Genomic DNA, 21,056 nt, shown 5'->3' with positions numbered 1-21,056 from the left:
CGGTCTTAAATGGCTGAGTAATGTCCCTGCCTTGTAAAGTGTTTGCCTAAATTCACTTGGGCACTATTTTAAAATTAAAAAGCCCAAGCCTCCCCTCTCACCCCTGTGATCCTTTAATCTGGCACGCCTCTCCTCGTTAATGAGCAGGGGAGGAGTGGGAAGCTATATTTCATTCCCTTTGTAAGCCGACTGGAGAACGATGTTTACACAGGGCACACTGGCACTGAGAAAACACTCATTAAACAGGAATTAAGGAGGCTGTCATCATCCCTGTCTCCCTCCCTGACCTCAGTGCTCCAGCGAGCCTCTGTCAGGGCAACAGGGGCGACCTCAGAGCAGAGCGGGGGGAAGTTTATTTCCAATATCTCAGTAAACCACTGCAACTAATACACATGTAGGAGGATTTGCATATTAGTGATATTTTGAATGTTTTTTTTCCAGGTTCTGTTCATCTTGTTTATTTCTTGACCTGCAGGTGACCCCTCGTAAGAAGTTCAAGTGCCCGGAGTGTACAGCTATTGATGGGCTGTCGCTGGATCAGACTCACATGGTAGAGAGGTAAGGGCCTCCTGCTGGGTTAGTCGCATGATAGCCACAACATATCACACTGACAGCAATAATAAAAACCTGCATCCGAATGAGCAAAGCACCCAGGCAGCGTGCAGATGTTAGATTGTGGTCCTCTTAACAGGATTGACTTTGCTTTTTCATATTGTTTTTGTTAAGGATTCCTGTAATGGTTCTGTACAAGCACTGCTCTCACCCCTGTTTCGTTGCTTCGTAGCTCAGAAATCATTTGAGATACAGACTTCATATTTTCACAGTTGTATAAATACTTCAGGTTAAATGAGCCGATGGCCTTGACTTTGACCTCAGACCTAATCCAGCTGGCATATTAAGGTCATGTGACTTTGGTTTCTGAATGATGGGGAGCAAATACTCTGCTTATCATTTGGCCTACAGCTGTAATTTCAATCTGCATGCTATGGATTTTAGTTGTTATTTACTATTTTACATTTTTGATGCTTTCTTTGTGTGCAGAATGTTCACTTGCTCAAAATGTATTGCTATATATTCTGCATAATGTGCTGTACGATAGAAGCAGATATTCACCCGTTGAGTGGGGTGGAAATCTGCTTGTATCTTATATCAACCTAAACTGTATATTTTGTATCATGTACATTTTAAATAAGAATAATTAATTAAACAGTATAGTGAATCTTTATTGATGGTATTTGTATCTGATACAAAGACATGTCATATGGGTGTCACTTGAATACGCAATGTAATCACTACTATATTTTAGAAATTCATAATATAATTACATATTTGAAATCTTCTAAACCACCTTCTTACAATGTCAATCACCTCTGCAGGTCTGAATGCATCAACAAGTTTGCCTCTGTGTTCGGGATGATGCCTCTGAAAGTGGTGGAACATCGTGCTGACCCTGTCCTGTACAAGGATGACTTCCCAGAAAAACTCAAGAGCTTCCCTAACATCGGCAGCCTCTAACAACACAGGAGAGCGAGCTTTTTCCGTACTGAGCACTGCGAAGCTCAACACACAATCATGTCAGAACCCCGAACCCAACTCAGACTTCCTGAAGGCGCTACAAAGGCAGCCTGTTGCTTTTTTTGTTTTTCATTCATGGAAAGGGAGGGTGTAAACCATGCCCTCTTTTCAAAAACTAAGTCCCTAATGTACTGATGTAATGATAAACTGACCAAGACCATTGTGTGCCCTCCAACTAGACAAGCTGCCAAGAATTTAGAGGTGAATTGGCTTACGAGCACTGGTGCTTAAAATAAAAAAAAAAAAAAAAAAAAAAAAGTTTGATTGTAATATTTCTGTCTTATGATGGGACTACAGTTCCACTTGTCCAAGCAAGGTGATTATGAGCTGGAGAACCCTGACAGAAAGAATAAGCCATAGCATGGGGTGATAACTGCAGATGAGTATTGACATGCTGGCTATCAATAGTGGCCAGATAGCAGCAGCTCTGACCTTTAATGGGCTGGATATCAGCTTTTGTCATACAGCACCCTATCCAATAGTGTATATTGTTCTTGCATTTTTATATTTATCATAACCTTATCAAAATTCTCATTAACACCTCCTAGCAATTAACCTTTTTACTTCTGTATTGTAATCTGCTTAATATCTGCCCTTGAGCTGTATGATAAACACTAGGAAAAGTTTCTAACTTCTATTTTAGCACCTGTCTCTCCCCTGTAGACGTCATGCATGTCAGGTTGTTGTTGCATTTGGAAAAAGAGACACAGACATAAATTGTAGCTCTGTTCTAAACAGCAGCTGTATTGTTTTAGCATTATGAGCTTGAAGAGATGGGCCATGCATGTTGGTAAAGACTAGTTACAAAATGGTCGGCATAATAAGCGCATTGCGGAGGGTGACAAAGTTTACAGAAGATTGCAGGCTGTGTTTGGTACTAAGTTTATCCTGTGTGTGTTCCGAAGAGAATTTCTTATTCATATATTGAAGGCCAACTCATGAAAATCATCTAGCTGGCCAAGCGGATTTCTCAGCTGTTGCAATGCGCAAAGCGAATCAGAACACTAGTTAGATAGGCCAGTGATGGGATAAGGTATTTATAAAAGATAGGAAAATAAATGAGCCAATATTCAAGGGGCATTAAAATGAGTGTATAAAATCCAAAAAGATTGGATGCTTTTTTGGGTGCTGTTTTCCAGTATTTAGTCCCTGAATGGGGATAATGTGAGTAACAGAGTTTTGGAAGAACTGTGATATTTGGACTATATTATGTTTGCTGTTATCTTTTTATCAAGCATATACCAGGTGTGTCTGAGTAGCAAGTGATGTGTCTTTTTGAAAACAGCAAGTGGAGCATTTGGCTTTCCTGAAGAGGATTCTAATGAGATGGGAAAACCAAACCAAAAACCAACCTACTTTTACATTAGTAAATGTCTACATACATATTCATGCTTGAGGTGGAAAAGAGATCTGGAGATACTGATGGGTTGACATTTCAAATATTCAGTCTGGTTTTTGTCCGTCAGGTTTTTGTAAGTCAACACCTTCTATACAATACAGTTAATTTTCTTTTCTTTTAATATTTCAGTGCCTGTTGGAGTCTTCCATGTTAAGTGTAACAGTATGTTGTACTTACAGCCCATTGTTTTCAAATTGAAGGTGTATAGACAGTGTATTTTTAATGTATAGAAAAGGTGTTGGTATTGTTCTATATTTGTTTTGGGTTTTTTATTACAGTTTCCGACCATGCAAATATTAAATGATGGTAGTCCAAGCTAATACAGGTCTGTCTAAATGATCTTTGTGGTGTCCCATTGTATTTTTATAATGCAGGGCAGTGTTAATGTAAACTTTACACTGTAAAGGTTTGAGTAGCATCAGGATTGTGGGCGACTCCCTCCTGGAAGTCCTATTTTGTGACTTGTATTCACAGCACTGACCTTGTAATAACCCTTTTCCAATCCATGTATAAATGGTGGCAAATTAGCACCAAGCATCATTACATGCCCAAAATGAGTACTTACAAGATTAAACTGACTTGCATCATTCCATGCTTAAAGTGAATTCTTGCAGAGTTATTTGTGGGCATAGCTATAATCCCAGTGCCATCAAGTTGTTAATACATGGACAGCAAAAGATTACTACATTTAGAGAGGGACTGTTTTCTTATTTTGGCTGCTATTGTACAAATATGCATCATTCTTTTCTGTTAGCACTGACAAAACCAAGCTTTCTCCAGTTTGTTGACAATTTCCTTGGTGTAATTCATGCACGCCTCACTGCTGTAATGCTTGTGGAATGTAATAAGAGCTGTATGGAAAGATAATCATTGATAATTGCACACCTCGCAAGCAATGCCATGCAAATAGGGCAAAGATCACTGTGCAACCTTGAGGGGCTTATTGCTCCAAGGGTCGGATATACTCCGCTCCAGTGCGAATTGAAAACTTTGTAAATCGCTCTCAAATGTAAAAGATACACATTGTTCTACTGTAGACACTTGCATAGATATGGATTTGAAATCGCAGCATAGGAGCCTCTGCATTTGTACAATGTCTTAACCAAACCAAGATCTGTCATAGTAAGTGCAGTTTAAGGTACAGCACTGTGCATGTTTACTCAACATGTGGGTACCATGCAGTACACACTGCAGTTCCACTCAATTCACGTCCTCCGAACGTATTTCAATCTCTGTGTTTCCCCTCTGCCCCTCGTTTTAACCACATCAGCTCTCATCTGACCCTTTGTAAACGGCAGGCAATTTTCAGCACCGCTGTTCAGTGTCGACTGTCACCTGTTCTTAATATTCGCTCTGTAATCCTCCCTGTAGAATGTCAGCAGTCAAAAGGGCACTGTTAGTATTTTTGTCGACTTCAATTAGCGTGAGATTCTCAGAGGCTCTCCGATCCAATTTCAGTCCCCTCTTTTTCCAAAGCAAACAGAACCAGAGGGCTTCTTTCCCTGTGACCATTGACAGAATTGACACAGATAAATAGATTTTTTTTTTTAATTTATTGAAGACTGATACATTTAAAAAAAAAAAAAAAAAAAAAAAAAAAAAACATTAAAAAAAATTCAAACCTGTACGTTCTTCTGAATTGTTAAGGTCAAACCTTTACTTTAGCTGTAAAAGTGCTATGCACTCATTTGTTTTGTTGAAGACTGAATTGTTTTTCACAAGCATAACTTTTAAAAATAGTTGTGCCCACTCTGTGGGAACTTCAGAGGCTGATTGTGCTACCACACAAAACAGTGGCAGCTGTAACTTGCACTGATTTGGCTTTACATAGATGTTCTGTATATTTGCCCCCCCCCCCCCTCTCTCTACAAAGATGGCCAAACGTTTTGCATCACCCTATTGAATTAACGCATTTTCCTTCATAAAGTTGATGGAAACCTGCTGAATAATATTACGCTAACATACTTAATAAAAAAAATAATAAAATAATAATATAAATAAAAGTAAGGAATACTACTTAAGAAATATAGTAAGAATTAAGAAATACTGTCCTACTATTATGCCTTCGGGTAGCCTTTTGTATATCATTTGTAGTTTAATTGATTACATGTTGTTTAGTAAAAAGATTGATATTATGTTTAATACATCGTGTATATATATCTCAAATTTATAATAACAAAATATTATTCTATATATATATATATATATATATATATATCTATCATATCCCTAAAATTCTAGGTGATGCAAAACTTTTGGCCATAACTTAGATGGTTTATATCAAGATGTCCATTACTGAAAAAAAAAAACTAAGAACCTAAAAACAGTAAAGTTATTCTTGGGTAATTTTATTTACTTGTTTGCAACACAGATAATTAATTTAGTTAAAAGCAATGTATTGTAATTTGTAGTAATTATTTTATTTAGTACAAGTGACCATGCTTTATAGAAGATTGATACTAGAGGGAGGAGAAAACAATTGGAACAGTGCTACTGAGAACATTAAAAAAAAAAAAAAAAAAAAAAGAAGACTTTAAAAACTGAGATTTCAACTAGAAATATTGTGTATTAGTCTCAAGAGCGTGCGGTCTTCTGCATTCTGAGCCTTGCTTTAAAGATTTGACCCCAGCTCACTACCAGAAAAACCTTTTGTAAGTGCAATAACTTACTAGCAATACAAAAAACCCTATACAATGTAAGAACATGAATACAATGAAAGTATAACAATAGGGTTACTTAAAAAGCACTACAATTTCGCTTAAAGCCGTTGCAACTTTTTTCTTTTTTTTTGACTTTTTTTTTTTTATCATAGAATGAAACCAAGATGCATTTTATTCCTTTTAAGCCAGGAAAACAGACTTGGTTTTTCACGGTTAAGAATACTTTACAACAAATTAGAACTGTAATATTTCCAAGGGCCTTTAAACCCTGCAAATCTCTCAAATAAATTTACACTTAAAATCCACACACCCCCACACGATCGAGTGCGCGCACACACACACACAGAAAAAAAAAAAAGACTACGATTTTAATATTAATCTAGAAAACTTGTTGCCCTGCTTCAGTAGTATTACAAACGGCAATGGGGTTTGAGCTGTAGGAACGGCAAAGAAGAGGCCCGGATTTAAATGTGCTGTACCATCATATTGAACTACAAGAGTCAATGCACCTATGTATGCATGCATGCATGTATGTCATCCTTGCTAGGAGAGGATAGTGACTGCAGGTTTCTGTGAGACAGGCTGAGGATCTGATAACATTTACAGTGGACCTCAAGTGCCTAGTTTCTATTGGTTTATATCCTTAACTTGCATGTCCCTAAAGCCTATACCATTTGAAACGCATTTGTTTGGTTCAAGATCTCGTACTATTTTGTTTTTGAGCAGGTCAATGGTAACAAGCACCTCATCATAAGAACACTGGCCATAATCTAGTGCAAATGTGTACCTGGTGCATGTCCTAGGGATGTACAACCCAATTGATTTGAAAATGAACCAATATCAGTGAATATTGACATGACCGCCCCAATGTAATAAATGATTTTCTCACCCGAGAATTATTTGCAATGTTTTCTCTTTAATTTGTATGTTTGATTTTTAGTGATTTTTTTGTTTACTACAAGCTTGCGTAGACATATGATTTCGCAATATTATCGGTGCACCTGGCCACTGTCAATATTTCTTTAAATCTTTTGCTTTCAGTTTAAACTTTTGATAAGGTCCCCTGTGGGTTTGCAGCATTTAATTTACACTTCCCCCTCCTGGGAAATTAATATTGGAGTCTTGTATGGTGTTGGATTGTATATAATTATTAGAAGAACTGTACTTTTCTGACAAGCATTAACTTAACCCTCAAGCATTTAATTCCAATGTAAAATAAAATCACAATAATATAAATGCATTTGTCATGTGCTACTGTGCTGCAAAACTATAGTAGTTTCCATTGCAGATCTTTGCCAGTCTAGATATATCAATATACAGTCAGTAAAGGCTGCTAAATAGAATTCGATAAATGCATAAAAAGATAAATAGACTTATAAATATATAAATACAGTGAAAGTAATTGAAGCTTAGGTTTGTGAACATATACTATTGTGATTCTAAATAGGCAAGAGGCACTACTGATGTGTTATTACTCGTGTGTTAATTAAAAAAAAAACATAGATATTGCCCACCCTAGTATTGGATTTATAAACGGTGCATCCTTATTGTGTTAACAAAGCATAACGTTCTGTCAATGCTTCGATTATTATCTCTCGTGTCATTCAATGTAATTGCAATTAAGGAAGAAATGCTCCCATTTATTGTGAATTGTTTTCCACCCATGAACCTGAAGAGATGCAATAAGTTTATGATGTTCGGGCAGCACTGACTGTTGAGTAGAGGGAGGGGGCTTCCTTGGCTGAATTCCACGCACTACAGATTTGGTTCACTTTCTTCAGGTCTACAGGATAAATACAGGAGTAGTCGACAGGAAATAATTATCATATATATCGTTATTTAATATGGAGAAAGGAATTATGTGGATTGCATGAATTGATTTTTGTTAAATACAGGAAAATCACCAACTGGGTTACAGGAAGAAAAAAAAAGTCTATCTAGAAGCCCTGCAGTTTTAGAAATCAGAGGTCTGAATTGTGTGCTTTTTTTTTTTAAATATTGGTTTTGTGATTTTTTCATCTATTGAATTAAAACTTTTGTAAATTGTTTGCATAGCATTGGAATTCTTGATCACCTTTGATTGCATGGGACATGCAAGGATAATAATTTGAATGTCTGCCTTTTCAAACTGCAGACTGCACTGGAGTAAAGGAAGTTAGTGCATGCACTGGTATTCCAAGCCTGCTTGCTGGATTCAATCCACTGCTCTGAACTGCAAGGTTCAGTCTTTGGAATGACTGCAGCAAAGCCAAGGAAAGCCCTGGAGCAAGCAGGCATTTGGAGAAACTGGATTCCACTTCTGGCACAGGGAACATTTTTCTTGAATTCGCTTCTCCAGAACAGCGGCCAACAACTCTGAGGCTCAGCTTAAAATTCATTGCCAACCTGAACCGCATTTATTGGGATCCCTCACTCTATAGCGTGAAATGTATCCCTTTAGTCTGACTGTGGGCTTTTTTTTTTTTTTTTTTTTTTTTTAATCGCATGGCATTACAGTCCACCTTGAAAATGTGCTTTCCATGTGTGTGGACTGAGAGTGATTTCAAGTGAGCTACAACAGATCATTCCAGCCAAATGGTGCTCGGTATATATAGGGTCAGAACAATATCTTTTGAGCTTTTATAATATTTTTTTGGTAAAAAAATGTAGGTATTTGCATCAGAATCTCTCCCATTGCCTGTCCAATTCACAGTAAAGAAGTAATATATGGTAAAACCTTTTTATTGAAACTATCCCAGTCTTTAGAAAGCGTTTCAAGGGTGCAGGCCTGAGCGTGTTTGCAGTGTTATTGCTAGCTGCTCGGCTCCACATGAGCGTGATGTCGTTTTCCTGTAACCCAAGGCTGGTAAATAGTTTCCTTTGAGGCCCGGATGAGAACGCAGGGAGGGGTACCTGTGGAAATGCCATGTCCAGTTTAAATCAATGCCAATCTCTCACCTCTACAAAACAGCAGAAGTTCTCTTGCTTGTTCAAGCTCCGCAGACCCTGAACCTCTAGAGTTGCTACTTTGCCAGTTGTCAGTTACACCTACAAACAGGCCCTGAATCTGAAAGACACTAGAGAGTATCAGGATGGAAGTAAAAAGACATTAACAAATCCTTGTGGTGTTTGGAATGAAAATGTACCCGAGTGTATAAAAGTAGCAGAGCGGTGGATAAAAATGTTATCTCGTCCTGCATGTTTGATATTCACTCTATTTTTTTAAAAAATGTCTATCACCTTGCACCTCAGCTACAACAACATTCCTGTGCGGGGTGTTAAAGAGATGTCTGGTGGATTAAGTCACTGCAGCTTTCCAATTTTAGAAGAAAAAGGGTAACTCAATGCTTATTATTAAGTACACCATTCTAAACTCGAATTTTCCTTCGAGTAAGTAGACCATGGCTACCAATTATGATGTTTGAGTTAAGCTATACTTACTGTACAGTACCTTGCAACTTGCATTGCACTTCACAGGTACTAAACATTGTGACCCATGTGATTTTATTAATCACAAGCTCTTTTTTTTAATTACAGGAAGGTGCAGTGTGGTTAACCTCTACTTCAATCAATGATTAGGCTAATAAAAAAGAAAGTGCAGTACTTTCTCGTTTTCTTGCTCATCTTCCCCTCTCCGGCAGGTCTGGCCTGTTAAATACTAAGCATGTAACGCTGCCTAGCTCCCTCGCCCCAGAGGGACATAGGAAGAGATAACAACTACCTGCAGGAAAACTCATTCAGTTTGTTAAGAAATCTTAATAAAATGTAATAAAAAGATTAAAAGAGTAAAACAAGAAATGCTTAGAGGCCCTAAACTTACGCTATTTCCTCTACACCAAGTCATTTTAATAATGGGATCAGCTGAAGCCTAATGTGAAAGTGTCTATTTTTTGTAACACATTTTTATACCAGTGCAAAGCCTTGATGTTCAATATTGTAGCCTTCCTTAGTATTGGATTCAATCAAAAAAGTACAGCGCCTCTTTATGTTATTGGCCTGATATGTGGTGATATTCAATTAAAAGAAATGCATAAATGCTCATTCCCCCATTCTATAAAACGAATATACTGTGTCTCTGGAAAATAAATTAAATGCCCCAACTGAACAGGGCAATATTGTGAGTGTTGCATGTTATGATTGAATACACGTCTTCTTGCACCAAACAAACCAAAATGTTTCTTGCCGCAGAAATGGCAGTGTTTGCCAAAGAAGCCTTTTCTTTTTTTACAATAATGCGACCTCCTGATAGCAAGAGGTTTCAAACCTAAACTTTAAATCACTGCCTTGAACCAAAACTGCTTCATGCACTTCAGCAACATCGCTTAAACCCAAGGCCCCCGTTTTCAGGGTTTAGACACTTGCCCAGAGTTTAGGTACTCAAAGAGTCTGTTATGGCTATATTATTTAGTGTTTGCTTATTTGTAAAAATAAAATTCAGCTTTTTTTTTTGTTTGTTTGTTTTTTTTTTCGTTTGTATTGCTTGAATTTTTTAGTTTTTGTTTAAATTAAAACGGGTTTGTGGGCAGCATCATCATGTAGCCCAGGAGATGGCAGCGCTGTGTTCTTTAGCCTTCATGCGCAGGGCAGCGATGCTGGAGGATTTGCGGTCGGGCTCTGCGTTGAGGTCGTAGCTGTTGATGCCCGGGTTGCCAAAGAGGCTGCCCATGTGCGTCTGTCCCATGTGGCCCCCAGGGCTAGGCACACCCAGGAAGTCGGAGACGCTGCCGCCCGCGTGGGGGTGAGGGGTCATGCAGGAGGTCACCGTGTCGCAGGGAACCACACAGCCCGGGACTGGAGATGCTGCACTGCCACCCCCGATCCACGATGGGTTCTGGATCTAGAAGACAATGACATCGAGGCTGCTTATTTTGTTTATTCTTTGATGGGAAAAACGTGTGCAACATTGTGTATACAAATACAAATTTGCACTGCCTCCAGTCCTTAATGAGCAAAATATTATATACTGTTGGCAATTGAAATACACTGGCATTAGTAGCTTTAGTCAGCAATGTATATCTGACACACATTGTTGTTTATAATGATGAATCAGTCCCCACTTAAAATCACCTGCACATATTTCAAATTGGTAAAGGGAACATAAGTCCTCAGGATATAGAATACAATAATGTGAGCCGATTGTTTCCAGGGCTTCTGTACCACTGGTTCAGTCATGTTTTTGGAGACTGGAGGGCAGTACGTTGTTACGTTGTCATGAAAAGAAGCAGCAAATTACCTTCACTCTTCAGTAAAACGCTCTAAAACTCTCACTGCAGTGCCACAACCCAGCCTTTCTGAACTATTGAGCATTACCAAAACCACTGCGCCACTCTATAAACCCCCAACCTCCCTTACACACAAGCAAACAAATAAGCCCATCCTCAGTCTAGTTGATCCACAGCCTGTGTGGCACTCCCCTATACAACAGTCCATTATTCAAATCACTGAGCCATCCCCAACCACCCACACAGTACAACTACACACACACACACACACACACACACACACACACACACACACACACACACACACACACACACACAGATATACTAAATGAGTTAGACAGATGAATAATCCGCCCCCAATCTATTTGATCCATGGGCTTAATAATATCTGTCTAAATGAGCAATCCTGATGACAGAGGGTATTTTGTGGGTGTGGGTGTGTGTCTGTGTGTGTTGGGGGTAGAGGCCCCTCTCCTTTCTGGGGTGGGTTTGAGGGAGTGTGAGATGAAAGAATGCATGGGGAGATGCTCCAGATGTGTGAGGATGACTGCATTCTACTCTACAGCTGCACTCGCACCCGGAGGGCGGCCTGTGCCCTCTGACCTCCCCACAAATGAATAATAAATGGAGGATCCTTCTCACCTCCTACAAGGAGGTGTCAGTCCACAGACGCAGCTGAGCTGGGCTTTTGGGAATAGATTGCACATGTAAAATCAGAATTAGAAGAGGTCGCAAACGTTCTTTATTACAAAAAAGTACACTGCAGCAGATTAGTGGCTCAGTGAATCGGTGGTGGAATATAAAAATGATTAATTTTCAAAGCTAGCTTCTCACTCTTCACCTCGATATTGAATATTCTCCATGCTCAGCTCTCCAGCACCTCAGCAGCTGTTTGAAACCCTCTGCTCTCAGCTCTTCAGTGCTGTAAGTTTGCATCTTGTACCTGTGTGCCCATTTCTAGTGACCACTCACTGCCTAAAACCAGTTCTGGAACATATTGATTGTCTCTCAAAGCCTTGTTTACCTGTGCATAATTCTCAGCTCTGGTTAGAAGAGGGAGCTCGTAGGCAGTTGAGAAATGAGTCCGAACCTGTTGCATCTGGCCGAACCGCTCTCTCTTTCTCCACTTCGCTCTTCGGTTCTGAAACCACACCTGTTTGAAGAAGCAGAGAGTAATTCAGCAACTGCAGACCAGACCAAGGGCAGGTCTGCACTGATTAAGCATTTGCAGTAAGGCACAGTGATTTGTAAAAGAGATGATTAATCCATAGCTTTCAAAACACTCAACGTGTAGTAATATTAAATGAAAAATAATTTGACATCATTTTGACTTGAAATCTCTCAATAACAAAGCTGTGCTATCTTTGCTGTGCTAGTTAAGACGCTATAATTTCTAACCACAATATGTTTGCATTAAATTAATCAGTCTGTACTGTGTAATGGTTTCTAGCTAGGAGTATTGATCTATAAAGATTTATATTTAAATTCAAAATCATAAATATCTTAGAATACAGTAGAGATACTCACTCCATAAGCCCACAGCAGCCCTTGCAGAGCTAATTAATGACTTCAAGATCTGGTATAGTTCAGCCAGCTATACAGACTCTGAAAAAGTGGACTGCTGTTTTTGATCAAAAGTTTTACAGGAATATAAGCTTTATTGTCAAACAAAAAGCCCCACTTGAAGTCCAGTTGGAAGAGGTTGTTATGTTTTCAAGGGAGCGTGTTTCTGTGTTTATATTGCACATGTGCTATATGGTTTTGAGCAGTGTGCCCAGCTGCTCTGTTTGAATGCAGGCACTGCAAACTCCTGCTTTTTAATTACTTGTATTCATTTTTGGGGTAGAAAACAGTGACGAGAAATGGGTTTATAGCTGGATGTGTGAGCTGGCAATGTAAACGAATGTTACTACTGGGTTTGGGGTTTCTGTTGAGATGAAAAATTGAGAGCTGTTAACAAAACTCTATTTTATTTAAAGAATTCATTGCAAGGAGCATTAGTCTCCTCTCATCTGGTGGGATGAGTAAACACAAGCCTGTTTTCTTAACAAGTAGCCCTAACTCCAATCTTGCTTTCTTTAGTTTGTGTAAAGCCAGTATATTAAGGGTTTTAATGTGCTTCTCCGGACAGCGATGCCCAATCATTCAGGAAAATCGCCAGTGAGAGACATTACCAAAGAAATCTTTTTTTCTTTCTCATTACTTGTGGTGTCGACTATTTCTTAAGTGGTGATTTTATGAGACTGTGGTTATTTGAGAAGAGAATTTAAACTGCAAATACTTAAATATGCCAACAATATAAATTTAACTTGGCATGAGGTGTAAAACTTTGTGGTACATGTTGACCAGAGCCCCTGCTATACAGAAGTTGTTATTAAAAATATTAAACAGTATTGTGTCTTTTGGAATGTTTTTTTGGTCAACTTGATTAATGTACAGTAGATACTGATGTGGATCTGATTGCTATAAACAGGAGAGGATATAAATAGAGTTGTTGTCTGAATCATTAGAATACGACCCTCTCTCTCTGGCGTTTTACCCATTTTTACAGACAGAAATACACCGGAGACTCACATGCTCATTGGGTGTTTGGTTTTACCTCAGTCGACACAAAGAGCACTATTATAATGATCTGAACACGTATTTTAATATGGTGTTGTTTATATTACTTGAATTGTGTACTATTAATTGAGGGTGTACTAATATTTGTTGAAGGATAATGTATTCTATTGCTAACCCTATATATATATATATATATATATATATATATATATATATATGTGTGTGTGTGTGTGTGTTTATTGTAAATATTCAAAAACAAATTGGTCTATGAAATATCAACAGCAAAAAAGTATTGAGCAAATAATGTTGATAACTATGTGTTTGCTATATTATAAAACTTATAAAATTGCACCAAAAATAATATTAAAATATTAAAAAATGAATCTGTACGCTATTGTGTGTTACCATCTCAATAAAAACAATGGTCATCCAGACAGAGGGACCTTGCCCTTGCAATGTGGAACACAGAGAGGATTCAGAGACTGACAGATGAAACCACACTGGTTTTTTTTTCTACTTTAAATATGAGGGGGGAAGTCGGGAAATTAGAAAGCGAGATGGGAGAACGTTCAAACTGGAGCTTGTTTTCATTTCGTGTTTAATTTCCTGACGCCTAAGCCCCCAGATTTCCGATGCTGCCCCTGAAACCCTGTGAAACGGGCGTGGTGACCGCGCCGCTCTCTCTCTCCCCCGTCTCCCTGTCTCCCTGAACCTGCATCTGGGAGGCTGAGCGGTTTAGGGTTTCTTGTCTACACTATCAAATGGTACTCTGAAAAAGAGGGATAATACTATGAGTTCAGGCCTTTTCTGTTCTGTCTTAAACTTGTGTGAATAGTGAATAATGACCACTGTTGTTCTTCATCCTGTTTTGTGCTGAAGAGTATAAACGTTAGCTGGATTTTCTGAGATATGATCAGTCCTCAACACTACCATATTTAGTACATAATAGTTTTGTACATATTTGTATATCTCAGTATGTTACCAAATAGAAATCTCCACCAATTGTGTGGAATTTAGAACACACTGCTGACCACAATAATATAGCTGGTTATGTGGAAAAGAGCCGCGTTTGTTGTACGAAAGAAGGTGTCAAGATCAAAAAAGACTGCTGATACTGTATTTTATCTATATACAGACCAATCAATACAGAGTATCTAATTTTTCAAACATTGTGTTTTACAGAACAGCATTGCCAGTAGACCTATTCTGTGTACAATGATTGGTTAAACTAATGAATAACTATAATAGCACATGTTTTTTCAAGATTAACTTGTAAGATTGTTACTGGTCCACTATTATCGAGCCAAGGATATTTTCATCACACACACACATATATATATATATATATATATATATATATATATATATATATATATATATATATATATATATATAAAAAAGGCAGTGTCACAGAGTATATGGGTTTGTAATAGAGTACATTTTTCGTTTTGTTTAATGATTTAGTTACTCGGTGTCTTGAGAAAAGAACTGGTTTGAATTTCTTTGAATCACTGTGGGGTGGTAAAAGAAAGATGTTTTTTGTTTGTTTATTTAATATATTATTATATATATATATATTATATATATATCGTATATATCTAATATATATATATATATAATTTGTATATATAGGTTAGCCGGTAATATATTTGTAATAAAGTTCATTTTATTTGTTCGTTAATTGGGTTAGTGTCATTAAATCCTGATATTCTAGATTTTATTTCGATGTCATTTACAACCAGTCCCATGTGTGGAAATTGAACTCCTTATATCCGGTTAATTGTGGACACAAAGCACTTAGTTTCATGGTGTTGGGGGTACTCAGTAACCTTAAAAGCAATACTTGTATGGTCACCTTTAATAGACTCCTTCGCTTGGTATGCATTGTAACTGTGTACCAGTGCCCCAGACTCCCGGAACTCTCCTGGAAATGAGATGTGACACCTCAAAGAGATTTTATTCCTGCTAAAATAATTCCAATCTGAAAAGTATAAATGTGTTGAAGCAAGGTATTCCAGTCGGTGACAGAACGCTGTTCAAAGCGCTTAACCTTTCACCCCTCAGCTGTATTTCCATGCCATGAAATTCAAAGCAGAGCTGCTTTCTTCCCTGCTCCACTGCAGAATTGGCTGCTTTTTCATTGTCGGTATAAAAAAACAAAACAAAACAAGAATACTATTCGTGAGGCTGGCTGGACGTGAGAAGAAGTGAAAAAAAACTATTAAAGGGCTGGATGCACAAAGTCTTTTTGCAATGTTTTTTTTTTCTGCCAGTATTTCATTTTATTTTTCTCAAAGAGTTGAGCAGTACTGTCATTTTATTATTAGTTTGCTTCAAGTTTGATCATGTAAAGTATTGTGACTGGTTGATTTACTGATGTGTTTTTTTGTTTGCTTGTTTTTTACATCAGGTCATCTTTTAGGTGTGTGAGAAATAGTCCTGACAGAAAGTCAAATAGGCACAGAAAGTGAAAAAAACACTGCCTCAGTCATCTTTCCAGTCAAAATCGTATCATTTAAATCAAATGTCTTGGTAACTGGTCATCACATAGATCCCCTGATACTAAGAAAAGAAGTGGTGTTAACCACAAAGTCCTGCTTAAATGCCAGTGCGTCTGGTTAAATCCCTCCTAACTCTAGCTAATTCTCAAACTTACATTTCCATTCCCCTGTAAATATGGGAAGCGTATATTCCTAAAAATGTATTTCATGTTGGCCACTTGGAAGACAGGCAATTAGAATGGCTTATTTTGGACGCATATCAGTAGAAGCTAAATAGTTGACTTTAGACAAGCACAATATAGGCACAGTACCGTATTGTACTTACCACAGACATGTCATCCACAGAGAAACAAAACTGAGGGCAAAAGAATAGTACGGCACAACTCTCTTAACAGCATCCAAATGATACAGCTATAATGACAACTGTTCATAGAATCACTGGTTCACTGAATTAACTGCATATTTTTGTGAAGAACTTATGAAAAACTAAATTCATATCAACAACAATGTAAACCAAAACTCACTTTACAAATGTTGCCATGTAGTTTATTCTAGTCCTAGTGTTACTGCCAAAAACACTATGGTATCCTGTAATATGCTATAGTATGTAATATATACTGTACGAAACTAATGTTTTTGGATAGTCTAAAGTATTTATTTTTTATGTGCACATGAGAACATACGGTAAGCAGTGAGAATGTTTTAAAAGTGACAGTGTCTTCTGTAAAACTTGAACAGGAAACAAACTCTCCTGTTTCTGTGTATTTTTTTTCCTCTCCATTTCTTTACTTGGACGCAGAGATTCGGCAGTGTGACATGCAGCACACTTCCTGTTTTTACAGGTGCTTGAAAGGCCTGTCCCTGTGCTTACAGTACATGGATGAAACAGCATTTTATGTACGCTTGTGTCTAAAGATTGAACTGCAGGATACACCAGAATGTTGTGCTTTTATTTTGCTGATTTTGAAAAATAAAATCAATTTGTTAGTTGCAAGACAGGCAGCTATTCTGTTCAGAACTGTTTAGGTGGAAAGGAATAGTAAATTAGTTAAATGTGTGTGATCACCAGATTATTCCACCTGGATTGGGGGGGGGGGGCAAGGGGATTATCAATGTAGGTCATGTTTTAAAGGTCATTTTATGAATCACTGGGGCAAACTGTAACTTCTCTGCTTGTTTAACATGTGTTAAAGGTGCACTTCACACCTGCTGTTCATTACAATTATTCTGATCTTTCCTGGCTCTCTCTGCCCTCTGCCCCTGCTTAATAAAATTGAATTATCTGGCAGCACCCACCATGGGATGCTCCATGCATCAGTGTGCAATGCCAGAAGTGTATTTATTTTCTTTATTAATGTAACAAACAAGATTCGACTTTTTAATAAATCCAAGGGAATTCTTTGTACTTCTCAATTACAATTCTTCACATATAAAATGCATGATTTCATTCTTTAGCAGTACTAAATCTTATAAAATAAATCATTCGTTCTTGATCAGGTAAAGGCACATCTAGGGAGTTCCTGGAAATGTAATGCACCAGTAACAGGTGTAAGGGATTAACAATCCAAAAAAAAACTTTTAATATATTATACTTTTCTTCTTGTTTTTATACACCTAACCTCAGGTTTACTGTTCTCAAAAATCCAAATAAAAAAGGGATATAATATTTATCAAACATTTGTACATGTTTGGTCATTACTTTGACCCAGTTCTGGCTAAATGGTTTCCTTCCTAATGCTGTGCAGGTTTTGATGAGTATTGTTCTCTTGTGTGTTGTTTTACAGGACCCTAACAGACTCTCATTAGTTATGCAATCTTCAGCACTCTTTGGCTATTCCCCTAAAACCACAGTGCCCTCAGATTCATCCCACAGGTTCTCTATAAAGGAGGAGCAGCGTGTGAAAAAGTACTGCAACAACGGGCCCATAACTCAAGACTCCAATCTCTGAAATCTCTTTATAACACATCATTACATTCTCTTTTTTCTCACTTTGTTTCTTTCTTTAATGTTTTTTAGTTTCTGAGTTTAATTCAATCAGCTGGATTTTTAAGTAGCTATTAGTGTTTTTTCTGCACAAGAACCCATAGCACCACATAATGAGACAACAGCAAATATACAGTCTGTATCTCAAAAAGTTCCTTAGAAACTAAGTGTTGGAGGTGCTGCAACTGTGCTTCTGTCAATGATGATTGAATTTGACCAATAGAATCAGACAATAGTTGTGTTCCAGACTGTAACCAAATAAAGTCTATTTAAATTAAATGTGACAGATCTTAATACTGACACCCTCAAATTTATAAACGTGATTCATCATTTCAGTTAATTTCTATTGTAGTAATAGTGATACATGTTAACCAACCCAGCAGGGGAATCTAAACTGGATTAATATGGAATTTCTCTTAACACATACAACAGGAATCTCTCTGGCTCCTGCCAATGTCCTGTGTGCATTTCATAGGGGATGGTGCATGACTCCAGCTTCTGGACTGAGTTCATAAAGATTCAATATCCGTCAAAAGCTCAAAGATCTTCATGCGCCACCCCGAAATGTGTACTGGGTCGCCATGGGCAGGGTCGACGTCTGGGAGTGGTCAAGGGATGCAAATTCGCAAATCAGAGCTGTCAATTTGAAGGCGGGACACGAGTGAGCGCAATAGGTCAGTGTTAAGGTCATGTGATTGCTCTGCTGCCAGATGTGATACTAACAAACAGATGGTAAAAATTCAGCATGTAAATTAAAAATTTTGGGATATTAATTTGTTAAGTATGTTCATGAAGGTTGTTTTTTTTTTTTTTTTTTTGCTTATTAGTAAATGGATTTATGGATTTGTACTATGGGCTAAGTTTTGAGATGCAGACATGTTTTTTTATATGAATGTTTGCATACTAACTTTTGTACTTGATAAGATTAATTTAGAAATCCAGTTGATGCCTGTGATTAATATCTTTTTGTGACAACTTTGAAGCTATTAATATGTTCAATATTAACTCAATCAAGTAATCTAATCTAATCTAATTGATTCATCGATTCAAGCCTTGTTCACAGTCATCAAATAACGTTAGAATGTTCTTTGTTGGGGAAAAAAAGTTTTGGATTGATTCTTTTGCTGGTCATGTATTTATTTTCAAAAGGTTTTCTTTAAGTTGTGCTGTAGCTTTTTATTTTTATTTGGTGGTGGTGGGGGGGGTTGCACGGGCCATGAGGTTATCTGGTAAAAGCCATATTGTTTGGATAACCAAGATTTAAATATTCTGTGTAATGCAATTTAACATCTTTTAAAATAGACCAAGGATTTAGAAGGGATCTGAATTTAATTAGTTTATGGCACTGCTACAGATATACTTTAAACAGCTATGTGGCTCCATCATTTCGATTGAATCCAAGCTCGGATCTTAGTAGAGAAATTCCAAATACAGACATTCCAAATACAGTTATCCTCTACCTGCCTTAACTAGATCAAGAAGCTTTGCTTTACTGAGATTCATGAGTGGGTCATTTTATCGAGGACTCTACTACATTAGCATATTAGCAGTAGTGGTGCCAAGTTCTGTTAAAGAATGTAAAACATGCTGTAGTTGGAGAAAAGAGTTAGAATGGCTGTGCCTATCCCTGTACAATCTAGAAAGTTAGCTCTGGACTTTCTTCAAGCATGCCCTTACTTAACCCCCCCCCCATTACCTGCACTCGGGCCTCAGTTAGGTCAGTGCGCAATGCCAGCTGCTCCCTGGCATACACGTCGGGGTAGTGTGTCTTCTGGAACACTTTCTCAAGCTCCTCGAGCTGGTAGCTGGTGAAGGTGGTGCGGTTGCGTCTCTTCTTGCCCTTGTTGCTCTCGCCCTCACCCTTGTCCAGCGGATTGGTAATCTCGGAGCCCGGACGGTCCTGGGGCCCCTTGACCCCAGACTCTTTCACACTGAGGTAGCTGCTGTCCATCCCTGCAGGGTCAGTGCTTGGGGGCAACTCAGAGTCTGTCAGCCCACTGCTGTCTTTGGCTGAAAAGGCAGTGGGAGAGGGAACATTGTTAGTGCTGCTGAAAAGACAATAAAATGTGTCCTAGACCAGGGGTAATTAACACAGGTCCTAGAGTGCCATTCCTTTACAGGCTGATTTAGTAAGACTGTAGAGATTGTCTTACGCTTGGTTTTGAATAAAAGCGTAAGGCATAATTTATTCACTGGATTGCTTGTAATTAAATTTCTGTTTCAATTGTAAGATTCTTGCTAGCATTAGATTCTGCTATAACATGATGTCAATTTTACAAGGTTTATAATGTATGATGCCAGTCAATGCATGACTTTATTCAATAAAAACAACAGGTTATACTGTATTTACATTGATTTGTGTGTTAAAGAAGTCAAAATATACATACAATTAAAAAATAAATTAATTTGTTCAGTAATTTCCTTAAGAATACAAATTAATGACTAGCAAGGTTAATAATAAAAAAGCAGTTCCTTCTGTTTTCACTTTGCACTGTGATCACTGTACAACCAAGTTAGGTGTAATCCAATATTGTTTAATTACTTTTCACTCAAGCAGGGATATTTTTCTCATTTGATTTTTTTTTTAAGACCATGAAAGTCATTAAAGACACAGATGTTTGGATTAAATAAATTGGAATAGGAAATACAGTCTCAGTTTTAGAGTGGATTTCAAACCACATGTTTATAAATGCAGCTGTTGCGGCTGGTTCTTTCAGAAGCTGATAAGAGCATTAACTAAAACAGCTGTACTTTTAATAATGTGGTGTGGTTTTAATTGAATAAAGAGTTTGACCTGGATAATTCACTCCACTGTAAACTACTCACTATCTAAATATTTATATTCACATGGGTCAAGGCACTTCCTGACTTCATTTTCATTGTAATTGATTGCCTAATGTTTAATAGCGACATCTCTGCAGGCGCTCTTCTATTTAAAAAAAAAAAAAAACATTATATGGTGTAAATGTGAAGCATGGAATGAACACATTATGGAGGATGTGCTTCTAGAATGTAAATAAAGATTGGTGCACATTCACTCCCATTCATTGCATGGGTTTATAATTCCCCAATGCTTTTCACCATTTAGAAAGTGTAATGAAATTAGGCATTAACTAAAACTGTACATTTACAATAGTAAACACTATTTATAAATAGCATTATGTTAAAATTCAT

At 37.6% G+C, this 21,056-nt stretch overlaps 2 protein-coding genes across 4 annotated transcripts in view; one reads left to right on the top strand and one right to left on the bottom strand.

Annotated features, from left to right (window-relative positions):
* LOC121294359 (exostosin-2) overlaps positions 1-3,294 on the top strand; it is a 37,251-nt gene extending 33,957 nt beyond the window's left edge. For all 3 annotated transcript variants that reach the window (XM_041217987.1, XM_041217986.1, XM_041217985.1), the window contains exons 14-15: positions 476-558; positions 1,377-3,294. In XM_041217987.1, coding sequence (XP_041073921.1) covers positions 476-558; positions 1,377-1,515 — 222 coding nt within the window. In that variant the 3' untranslated portion in view covers positions 1,516-3,294. The remainder of the gene's footprint in view (positions 1-475; positions 559-1,376) is intronic.
* Positions 3,295-5,208: 1,914 nt separating this feature from the next.
* LOC121294885 (homeobox protein aristaless-like 4) overlaps positions 5,209-21,056 on the bottom strand; it is a 38,166-nt gene continuing 22,318 nt past the window's right edge. Inside the window, exons 2-4 of the mRNA XM_041219044.1 lie at positions 19,579-19,892; positions 11,860-11,988; positions 5,209-10,450 (exon numbers count right to left, since the gene is read on the bottom strand). Of these exons, the coding sequence (XP_041074978.1) occupies positions 10,145-10,450; positions 11,860-11,988; positions 19,579-19,892 (749 nt within the window). The 3' untranslated portion in view covers positions 5,209-10,144. The remainder of the gene's footprint in view (positions 10,451-11,859; positions 11,989-19,578; positions 19,893-21,056) is intronic.

Source organism: Polyodon spathula, chromosome 19 (genome assembly GCF_017654505.1).
Source record: "Polyodon spathula isolate WHYD16114869_AA chromosome 19, ASM1765450v1, whole genome shotgun sequence".
NCBI lineage: Eukaryota > Metazoa > Chordata > Actinopteri > Acipenseriformes > Polyodontidae > Polyodon > Polyodon spathula.
The sequence above is the reverse complement of the archived record's forward strand: the minus strand, read 5'-3'. Positions and strand labels throughout refer to the sequence as shown.